The sequence below is a fragment of the Schistocerca gregaria genome, chromosome 2 (genome assembly GCF_023897955.1).
Source record: "Schistocerca gregaria isolate iqSchGreg1 chromosome 2, iqSchGreg1.2, whole genome shotgun sequence".
NCBI lineage: Eukaryota > Metazoa > Arthropoda > Insecta > Orthoptera > Acrididae > Schistocerca > Schistocerca gregaria.
Window position 1 is genome coordinate 727,272,868 of NC_064921.1, and position 12,256 is coordinate 727,285,123.

At 38.4% G+C, this 12,256-nt stretch overlaps 1 protein-coding gene across 2 annotated transcripts in view; it reads left to right on the forward strand.

Annotated features, from left to right (window-relative positions):
* The window catches only part of LOC126334854 (klaroid protein-like), a 170,494-nt gene that overhangs the window by 91,100 nt on the left and 67,138 nt on the right, over positions 1-12,256 (forward strand). For both annotated transcript variants that reach the window (XM_049997523.1, XM_049997524.1), the window contains exons 5-6: positions 9,311-9,565; positions 10,761-10,976. In XM_049997523.1, coding sequence (XP_049853480.1) covers positions 9,311-9,565; positions 10,761-10,976 — 471 coding nt within the window. The remainder of the gene's footprint in view (positions 1-9,310; positions 9,566-10,760; positions 10,977-12,256) is intronic.

A 12,256-nucleotide genomic window follows, 5' to 3' on the forward strand; every position in this document is an offset into this window, starting at 1 on the left:
GTAGCACACAGAAGTTCTGTGGTGTCTGCATGACATGTATTTGTTTGACAGTTTGATGATGATGATGATGATGATGATGATGATGATGATGATGATGATGATGATGATGATGATGACAGAGGAAGTCATTGAAAGCTTTAGTAGACACACAAATCTGAAAAACATGAAAACTGGGAAATATTTATTTAGAAATCTACTCATTGGAAAAATGTTTCAGAAGTGCATTGAACTGAGTAAAATAAATGCATGTTTTTTACTGAAAATCACCCATTTCTCTGTGATGTGGAGAAGTTTTTCCAAATCTCGTTCTGGTACAATCCAATATACCTTGGGCAATTAACATCATCTTGCAATATTTCTGAAGATAAAATCTCTTTGTTAATAGTTCCACATTCTTCTCACTTAAGCATGTTTTTTCATTGCTCTGATATCCTCAAAGGCAACACTATTTCTTCTGTTACCTTATTTTATGGTGTAGCAGGCACAGTACAGTTGTAATCCACTGGAATATTGTAATTGCATTCCATATTTAATTTTTTCTCTCTGTCATTGGAGAAATGCAAGATGGAAAAATGTCATGTAGTCCCCTCCCTCCCTCCCATGCAAAAATTAGTACAATTTTTAAGTCTTCAGTATCATGGTGTTCTTATGAATTTCAATTGAAAACCTGTGATTTGTTGTACTATAAAATAAAGCACTATAATATACTCTACCCACAATGATACTACAGCAGTGGCAAAATGTATTTAGATGAGAAGAAACTGGAACTGTAATCATTTATACTTCTGCAGCTACTTCTCGATGCTGAAGTTGGTATCGTGGATTGCCTACATTCCCACTTGTTACCTGTGCTTGTCGTCGTCTGTAAAATAGGACCTCAGAAATGTCTTTGGACACATCTTTTAAGATTACATATTATCTTGACCCGTGTGCTTAATTTCTGCTAACCATGTGCAGTTGGTAGTAATCGTTTGAGAATGACTGCCACTTGTGTTGTAAAACCGCTACTAGCAACAGAACCAGAAACAGATAGCTCCATGCAGTGTGTTGTTTTGTAAAAGTGAAGTGTTATGTGCCATTTAGGCAAATAACATTTCACATGCCTTGCATAGTACAAGGAAAGATGATGGTAACAGAATAACATTAAGTAGGGAGTAATTCACAGAACATATACTTTGCATGGGTGTTTAATTTCATATGTGCAAGCATTAAACAGAAGGTGTAGAATATGAGAAAAAGTAAGGTGTGATGATAGTAAGATTTCGTCTGCTGTGGGCGGGTTCTTTGTTGGCGTCACGGGTTGGCTGTGGCTTGACCGTCAAGGACAAACCACTCTCTCCTAGAATGAAAACAAGAGACAAGAGGTGTTTAGTGACAAAATGTTTAGTAATCTTTGAGGTTATTTTGAGGCTTTGAGGCATATGTCATTTGAAAAGTTGTTCTGCTCTTAATTCACAAATCACTCAAATGATCTGTATACACTGATTCAAGGAAATTTTTGTTTGTAAAAGGAAAGTAGTGGGCATGGTTTCTTTTGTGACATGAGAAGTAGCTATCTTATTTTCTTCAGTAACAGCTGGAGAATGTGAAGAAGTAAAACCTTTTCTTGGCTATACACGGGATTTTAGACCTGCTGATAAGCAGGAACTCTACTTTAAGACAATCAAATAAGGTGACTGGAAGAAAAGAAAAAAAGTAAGTACATCAGATATTACATCAGGTGATAGATCTCATGAAGTGCTCTGACTCGACTTCAGCTACAAGGGGCGAGCCAGCAGCTACATTAACCATAAACTAACAAGAAAACAGGCAGACCATATAGTCAAAAATGTGAGTGACTTATAGTTACAGCTATAAAAAATGAATTACATATATTCCACAGGGAAGGGAAACCTACAGAGGTGTGGAATGAGTAAAGTTACATATTAACAAGCAGGTGTTGGAAACTGTATTAATATTGGACTGTTGTGAACTATGTGTACTTAACAAAGTACAGTTAATGGGAAGCAACTAATTTGTTCAGATTGCTGCTTCCTCAACTATATTAAACAGCTATTGATTATTTTCTTCCATCAGCGTAATATGAACCTAAAAACACTAATATCTACTGTAGAATAGCAATTATGTGCCACGAGAACAAGTACCTGTTAACTATCAGCGTTGAGACTTTGTATGCAGCTGGTAGGAATTTTAAATCCTTTAATATAGATTAGCAGATAATTGTATTGGTGAATAGGTATTTTATATCTATATTTTTTCCCCACATGGAATGTTTCCCTCTATTATATTCATATGACTAGGTATTTTAATTTTCATAATTTATAGGTTTCAAATTTTATTTTTTAAAATTTTTTTCTCTGATTGGAACATGCTGTCAATCTTTGTCACAAAATACTAATATTCTTTGTGCTATAGACACTGGCAACACCCAAATGGAAATTATTTTGTGATGTATTTTGATCATGGAAATCATTTTGTTGAAAACATTTTTTAGAACCATCATGCAGCATGGTGTCGGAATGTTGGGTGTCACAGGCAACTGGGATCTTGGCTTGATTGGCCATATCGTAATGATGGTAGTAACATCATCTAAAAAAAAAAAAAAAAAAAAAAAAATCCAGCCACAAGATGTGCTGCACACTGATAAGGTGCTTGGCCATTGAGGTGGAACAGTCAGCAGTGGACAACCTGTGAGGAACCTGCTGCACCTCAGTTGTATAAGGCTTACTCAGGCATATGGGCTCTGTCTAAATGGACCCTTATTTCTATAACTGCTTGTGGGACCAAGCTGGAACCCTAGAAGTCTTCTCCTCCTAGTGTGATAGGTGTACTGCCAGGGAGAACTCGCACCCTCTCATTCAAAAGAATGAGAGAGGATAGCCCTCTGATAATAAGAAAAAGTCAGCTGTGAATAACAGGGCTCATGGAGTCATAAAGCAACATGTTTCTGGTGATCAAGAGGAGGGAGGGGACGTTTGAGAAAGTGTCCACCTTTTATGCCCATAAAGGTTTGAAATGACTTGCTGCCACCATAGAGTATTTTAAACGCTTACGTAAATACTATCTTGCTAGTCAAAACTAATTGGTGGAAGCAGGTTGAACTTCTCAAGAAATTGCACAAATTGAGTGAATGTATCGTTATTGAGATTTCAAATCTCTCAACTGAAGCAAGGGTGTGATCATATGCCATATCATGGATATGGACGGTTGGTTGCTCTGTTTTCCCGAATTGTGTCCTAAATGTCTGATTGCCTTGAGTTCACTGTGTTCAATGCAAAACTATATGTGATCTTATGGGCACTGCAGCAGATAACATGTTCTCCCAGTGCTAAATTTATCGTCTGTTCCAATTCTCTGAGTGCTCTTCACACTCTGCAACATTTGTACCCAGCAGGCAAAAGTGGTCCAGAGTATCCTCAATTCCCTCCTCCAACTAAAACGACTGAAGGAGGTGTATTTATGCTGGGTATCAGGGCATGAAAGGAAATGAAAGGGCAGATCCAGCAGCCAAGGAGGCATGTTGTGATCCTCAATTATTTCACTGTGGTATTCCCCTGCATGCTATATATAGTCTTGCTGTTAAGGTACACAGTCGTGCATCGATCGGAAAATGAGTGGCTGGAAGGGACGGGCAATAAGCTCTGTCCAGTAAAGCCCACAATGTGGCCGTGGGAGATCTTGCACACACATCGACTTGTTTTCACATAGGCCACAGCCCTACACTGCATGGCTTCCTACTCTGGTGAGAGAGTCCTCCAATGTGTGGTGCTTATGGTGTACAGATCACACATCACATTTTATTGGACTGTTTTGTTTTATGACCAGTGTGCCAAGGAAGATTTTTCTGTTGGATCTGCCCTCTTTTAAGCAACATTTAAATGAATTTTGTTTGAATTTTAAAGTTTTGTGAATTGTTCAATATTTTTCTCAAGATTTTAGGGAGATGGTTCTCATGTGTTAACAGGGTGAGTGGCTTACCCATGTTTTTTGTAAGTGGTGAACCAGTTACATTTCTCTTTGCCTTTCTTGTTGCTCCATTATCGTTTTACTAGTGATCTAATTCCATGTTTACCTTCTTTCACTGTTGTCTTAGTGTGTATGATCACATTATTGTAATTTTATCCACACTCATTTGTTTTAATGTATGTTAGGGCGCTGATAACATTGCAGTTAATCACTGTTGAGTCGTTGAGTGCCCGTAAACAGATAACCAACCTGTTGTGTTTGTTTTGAAATTGCATTTTAGGAGTCTTCACAGAGTAAAGCACCCTATACTACATGATCAAACTATTTGTCAAACTTCTCCAAGTTAGTCAAATATTTGATCATGCACAGCACAGTTTAATTTGTTTGTCAAACTTGGAAGGTGTTTGAGAGAAATTTTGATTGACAGTATAGTTAACAAGATGGTGGATGTTATTTGTCTGTTTTGCCCCACATGGTTAACGAAAGTCTTACTACAATTTATCTCACTGTGTCATGAGTTCCCACAACTATGGAAACATGGTAAAGGATAAAAACAAAATAGCTCTGGTGAGTACCAAAATGGTAGAAGTGTTGTCTTCCTCAGCCACATATTGCGCAAGAGTAGGTGAAGAAGAAAACTCCAGAATGAGAATTTCACTTTGCAGTAGTGTGTGCTCTGATATGCAACTTCCTGGCAGATTAAAACTGTGTGCGCATCGAAACTCGAACTTGGGACCTTTGCCTTTCGCGGGCAAGTGCTCTATCAACTGAGCTACCCAAGCACAACTCGCGCCCTGTCCTTACAGCTTTACTTCCGCCAGTACCTCGTCTCCTACCCTCCAAACTTCACAGAAGCTCTCCTACTAACCAACAACGCAAAGGACTCGAGTTCAGGTCTCGGTCAGGCACGCAGTTCTAATCTGTCAGGAAGTTTCAAGAAGAAAATTGTCTGCCCACGACGTACAAGTGATAGGGCAATAAAATAAAAAAGAATCTAAGCTCTCCGGTACTTCCATGGGTGATATAGATGTCCCACGTGTGGTATTTTAGTGAACTGACATTAGAGGACCAAGTAGAAGAGGATAAATTTTAACTATTTTTACTTGTATTTTTCAATATGGGGGCAAAGGTCTTCCTTATTAACTTATTCACCTTCATTCAGAAAAAGGCTCTGAGAGTAATGTTTCCTTTAACAGACCTTCATCAGTATATTTGTCTCAATTTCAAACCATTTCCTGGACCAATTTTTGGTTTTGTTTTGTTATTTAGTTGTTGTCGGTCTGAAGATTGGTTTGATGCAGTTGTCTATGCTACTCTGTCCTTTGCAAGCCTCATCATCTCCAAATAACTACAGTGACCTACATCCTTTTGAATCTACTTACTGTATTCATCTCTTGGTCACCCTCTACTACTTTTACCACCTCCTCCCCCACTTCGCTCCAATACTAAATCAATGGTTTTTTGCTGTCTCGCAAAGTGTCCTACTAACCAATGTCTTCTTGTAGTCAAGATGTGCGATAAATTATTTTCCCAGTGCTATTCAGTACCACCTCAACAGTTACATGGTATATCCATCTAATCTTCTGCGTTCTTCTGTACTTCCACATTACAAAAACTTATATTCTCTTCATGTCGTAACTGTTTATCACCCATGTTCCCCTTTCATACAAGAATACTCTCCAGACCAAAACCTTCAGAAAAGAGTTCCCAACACATAGATCTATATTCAGTGTTAACAAATTTTGCTTCAGAAACATTTTCCTAATCATTGCCAGTCTATATTTTATACACCACTATACGTCAGCCATCATTTATTTTACATCAGAAAAAGCAAAACACGTGTACTGCCAGATGGCTATACATTGAGATAAGTCATGGGATGGCGTTACGTACATATTCAGATGGGGGTAGCATCGTGTACACAAGGTGTAAAAGTGCAGTGCATTATTGGAGTTGTCATTTGTAATCAGATGACTTATGTGAAAAGCTGTCAGATTTAATTATGGCCGCAGGATGGGAATTAACACTTTGCATGCAGAATGGTAGTTGGCGCTAGACGCATGGAACATTCCACCTCGAAACTCATTAGGGAAATAAAATTCTGAGAGCCAAGAATACCAAATTTCACGCATTACTTCTCACCACATCAACGCCTTTACTTAATGACTGAGAACAGCAGCATTTTCTTACGATTTGTCAGTACTGATGGACAAACACTGGTTGAAGTAACCGCAGAAATCTATGTGAAACATTTGACTGTTAGGACAGTGTAGTGAAATTTGGCTTTATTGGGCTATGGAATCAGACGAGTGACATAAGTGCCTTTGCTAACGGCACCACGTCATCTGCGGTGCCTCTCCTGGGTTTGTTACCATATCGGTTGGACCATAGATGAGTCCTTCTTTCATTAGCTGATCACAGGGTTAGTGTGTGGCGCAGACCTTACGAAGTCGTGGACTCCTGTCATCAATGAGGCACTGTGCAACCTGGTGGTGGCTCCATAATTGTATGGGCTGTGTTTACATGGAATGGACTGGGTCATCTGCTCCAGTTGAACCAATCATTGTGTGGATGTGGTTATGTTCGGCTACTTTGAGACAATTGGCAACCATTCAAAAATGGAATTTTTATGAATGACAATGCCCCATGTCACAAAGCCACAATTGTTCATGGTTGGTTTTTAAGAACATTCTGGACACTTAAAGCAAATGATTTTGGCCAACCAGATCTACAAATGTGAATCCCATTGAACACTTATGGGACATGATTGAGAGGTCGATTCATGCATAAAATCCTGGACTGGCAACATTTTTGCAATTATGAGTGGCTATAGAAGTAACACGGCTCACTATTTCTGCAGGGGATTTCTGACGACTTATTGAGTCCATGTCATGTTAAGTTCATGCACTATGCCAGGCTGAATGAGGTCCTACACGACATTAGAACATAACCAATGACTTTTGTCACCTCAGTGTAATTATAGTGCAGCTATTCATGGAAATCCAGTTTGGGCTCGAAGTTCTGTGGCAGCAAAACTTGGTACACACACTAATACATTAATACATAACTAATTTATGCTGGAAAAAATTACCTTATTTTGGCCACCAGGTGTTACGCACCGTATGACAGTATGACAACAAAACTCTCATTTGACAAGCTGTAATGGCGAATAATAAATCAACATTATTCCTTTCCCACTTGTTTGACCTTTCATGCCCACATCCCATTCCTAATTCATCATATAAGGAAACATTTCTATATGTCTTTGTTGCATTCACTGTGCCAGATTTACACCTGGTGGGTACATTTGAAACTACTTTTTTCCAGTGTAAATAGGTTCTGCATTAAAGTGTTACCATATGTACCAAATTTTGGTGCTACACTGGTCCTCGGTGAGTAGCTTTACTTTATTTCCAACCACCTGATACTTGGTGTTTGTGCTGATCTAATTCTCTCAGCATCACCAGATTTAATTAAGATATATTCCATTATCCTAGTTTTTCTTTTTTTTGGTATGTATCTTATATCCTGCTTTAAAGACACTTTTCGTTCAGTCCGACACATCTTCCTTGTAGTGTGTTATTTCTGACAGAACTATTTCATTGACTAACCTTGAAGTTCTTATTTCTTTTCCCAGAACTTTAATTCATCTTTCAAATTTTTGCTGTGGTTTGTATCCCCCCCACGCAACCTGGGAAACATCATTGAAAGTGAGTGAATGTTTTCTTGCTCTTGTAGCACTGATTTGTGTACCCTGAATTTTTCCCCTTTCAATCACACTTATTTGTAGGATCTTTTTGTGATTTTCATAGTAAGTTTTCTGGAGTAAATATGCCTTTAAGCCTGGAACAAGCTGCGAAAGCTGTTGTTTTGGTGGAAGATAGCTGTAGCATGCATTACGTTAGAGAGTTGAAGACTACACTTCCATGATTTCCAGAACTGTATGAAGGTGCAGGGGAAACTGGGGGCTTTGCAAGGAGACCAGGAACAGGCCCGAGAAGAGCATCGGAGAGAGAGAGAGAGAGAGGAACGCTTCTCACAATTTAAAGTTCTCCACAACAGTCACACTGTCACTATTGAAGCACGAAATCAACTCCACCAGGTTTGAGGGGTCAATTTTAGTGAGAGACCAATTTGAAGAAGACTGGGAGAAGCCATCTTCACTCCAGAAAACCTGCTGCAGGTCTGGAACTCACCAGAGACTGTTGCACAGGTTGACTATGTTTCACAAGGGAGCATCTTGACTGAACGGTGCAACAGTGGGATCAAGTGTATTCACAGATGAGTCTTGATTTGGCCTCCGATAATCTGACACAAGAAAGAGGATCTGGAAAAGACCAGAGAAACGTATTTTCCTTGCACATTGTTGTCCAATGCGCCCTCATGGTGGTTCTGTGATAGTGTGGGCAGGAATCGGTACAGCTGCAAGAATGGATTTGGTCTTCGTGGAGCATGGGAGCCTTACTGCTCATCCTTCTAGAGCATGTTGTGCCTTTTGCTTCATTTATTGGTGATTTTTACACTAATGCACAACAATGCATGCCCACATGTTGTGGGAGTTTTGCAAAAGTCATTGGATGAAACAGGGATTCATACTATGGGTTGGCCTGCTCAAAGCCAAGATTTGAATCTGATGGAACACGTTTGGGACCGGCAGATGAGAAGAGCACATCAGCATTATCAGGAGACTCTACAATCCCAGTTTAACACCCTCCTGGAAGAATGGGATATGATTGATCAACAGGAATTTACCATTACTGCGTTAATCAGGAGCATGCCTAAAAGGTTGAATACCGTCATTGGTGCAACAGATGGCAATACACGCTTTTGAAGAAGCTAACAGAGGTCTCGGAGGTCTGTGAAGTGTGTAACATCAAAACAGATGTGCATTACCTTTATGAGCTTACTCAAAATTTCCATGAAGTGTGCGTCTCTCATTGAATTTGCTAAATTTGTTTATAATCATGTTTCTTTTTCCATTTTTGGGTGCTTAAGATGGGACCATACCCAATATTCCATCATAATATAATGGATTAGTTTAATAAATTTAAAATAAATTTCAATTTTTTAAAGAAATTGGAATGTTCCTTTTTGCATGCCAGTCAGTGTAATTCAGCCAAAACCAATAATTACATCAAAATTAGAGATGTAATGTATATTGTTTTATTTAATAACATTTTATTTGTAACTTATCAAAATGGAATTAGGCTTAAGTATCACTTCTAGCTATGAGTGTTTCGTACTTACTGTCTTCTCATTTAAAGTAAGTGCTTTTTATTTTTATTTGTGATTGTTTACTTCTTGCCAGTTATGTTGTGAAAATTATAATAAAATTTGATTACAGGGTATGTGTCAGAAAAGCTGAAGCGCTGGTCTGCAATTGATTCCGATGAAGATGAAGTTGATGAAAAATTCTCAGCCCATAAAGCCAGCACATCTGCTTCAGCTGAGAAGAAGTCTGTAATTGTTACGAAGCTGATTACAATATGGACATATATAACAACAATTTTGACATCTGCAAGAAAAAGTTTGACAACTGCAAGTCAAAGAGTTACCAGTGTTTTCAGAAGGGAGAGATATGTGGAAGAAGCTCATATCTGTAAGCTACTTGTATAACCAACAATGACAATAACAGAATAACTTTAACAAAAATTTGATTGGAAGAATACTATTGCAAAATATAGGTTTCCAGTTGATGGATATAAATGCTGTAGGCAATAAATATAGCACATCAAATGCAGTTGATGGTCTCCTTAAATTTTGGATCAGTATGCTTCTTGAAGTTTTAATGGTGGTGATCATAATGTGTGCACTATTTCAAAACTTGGCTGTTAATCTCCGCTTTGACATGACGATTTTATGTATGTGGTGATGAAACTATTCTCTCTCTCTCTCTCTCTCTCTCTCTCTCTCTCTCTCTCTCTGTGTGTGTGTGTGTGTGTGTGTGTGTGTGTGTGTGTGTGTTAGTAAATAATTTTAATTATTTTTTTACATTTCTTCTCAAGATTTCAGACTGCACAGCCTACTGTTCTAAGACAGTTACACATGCTGCACAACTGAAGGACCAAATTCCACGGGCAGCATAGAGTCTATAGAGATAATGCATACCTCAAGTATTTCTGCAATGATATGTAAGGAAGCATAAGAGATGTCTTGTAACCAACTCTCACACCTGCCTACAGAGACACTTGAGATTCTTGCTCTCATATATTATACCTCTACTAAAGGGCACGTGCCTTAGGCCATCCACCACAGCTCTCTCCATTATTCCACATTCACACTGGAAAGACCATTGTTTCCTTCAAATACCTACCCACACTTGTGGTCCACCAGACTGGCAATAGTATAACCTTTCTTTACTCAAGTGTATCAATGTAAATCATACCACTGTGCTAAGTACAAACTTACTCCATTGTATTGATGTGATAATTATCCTCATAATGCTCACCCACTCTATCTTACTCAGAATTCACTTGGCATCCAGTAAAAGAGAGAGAGCGCGCTCTCTCTCTTCTTTTTGTAGGTATATGATATACATGATAATCTTTATGTTGGAGGTTGTGACGATTTGAATGTATTTTTTATTCCTAGTCAATTGTTTCTATTAAAAATATGGAAAAATTATATCTTAAAACAATAGTAAAAATTAACAACAGAGTGACCTCCACTTTTTAGATATAAGAAACTTTAACAACATGATCATGATTTGGGAAGGGTAATTTAACTTTTTATTTGTTCCATATGTCACCTGTAAATTCTGAAATTGCAACTAATAGAAAAGTTTTCCATTACAGCATCAATACAGTTGGAATCTGAGCAGCAGCCATCTGCATGGCTGAGGTTCCAAGGACTTATGTTGTACTGGGCTACCTGCTTCCAGACATGGGTTGTTGCCTGGTTGCTGTACTGGTTACACGGTGGACAAGATCACGTAACTTCAGAACGTAGGCAACGCAAGAAATATCTGCAGTTGTTCCTCCTGGGCTTGCTGCCTCTGCTTATCCTGCTCGGTGAGTGGTTGTATGCTTCTCTTTGTAATTAGGATGGGACTTAAATGTGTAATTGCCGGTGTCTGCTTTCACTGGCATGTTGTGTGTCTGTAAATGTTATTACTTTAGCATTTGGTTATGCATTGCAAATTGGGCTTCTGTGTTAGTGTCTACATTCTAATTTGTTGTAGTTCTAGTTAACAGATTAATTTCATGACAATTATAAACTTATTACATTATGACATTGTATCAGCAGAGGGGAGATGTGTAAGCCCTCAGACTTGTATACCAAAAGTTTATAGTTACATTAAATTGGAAAGGAACATTCAGTAATGGGAAAGCAACTTGAAATCTATGTTGTTGTACACTACAGTTTGAAGTGGATGAACAAGAAGTGTGAGTTTTAATAATGTTCTTGTTCGTAAAACTTGAACATTTTCTATTGAGCGACCAAAATAATAAGACGAATTACACACACACACACACACACACACACACACACACACACACACACACGCAAAACCCTTCGAAAAGTGCTTCATTGATGATTAGAGCAGTACTTTCCTAATTACATCAGTAGTCTGCCAACCTTAAAATCATCTGGTATATAATTAGGTCAAAAAAAAAGTAAGGTTACAGGATCCTTAGTGTTTCAGATAAATCCTGTTGTGTGTATTGTTCTAGTTTTGAACACTTTCCATGTATCTGTGAAATAAGTCTGTAAATGTGTTAATATCTTTTCTAACAGCTTATTTCATATTTTACAATATTTACTTATAATTTCTCTATATACTGTTCACGATATTAACAAAAATAGGTCTGTCTTGGTAAAGATATCATAAGCTTCCTATGTTTTTGTTTTAGTACCAATATGTTAGATTTAGTTTCAGCTTCTGAAAAAGACTTGAGTTCATTGTTTCCATCTGTGCATTGTAGTTGCATGATGAGTCTGTAGTAGCCATGTGCATAGACATTGGTCTTGGTGAATGCACTTCTGGTAATTGCACAACAGTGCACTGCAACACTGTCCATGCGATGTTAGCAATGTTCCTGCTCCAGCATGTGGGTACTACACAGCTCCTGTAAGCAGTACTGGAGTACGCTGCTCCTTATTAGGCAGTGCCCAATTGTGCAAACATCATTGCTGAGCAATTTCTGCCAGAGGAGTGGGTTATGTAAGCTGAAAGTCAGCTGCCTGGTAGGCATGCGGCCATTACCTTTTTCAGATAATTGTTCATCAGTTCACTACAAAAACATCTGCTGACCCTCAAATAAGTTACGGCACTGATACGCTCCAGATA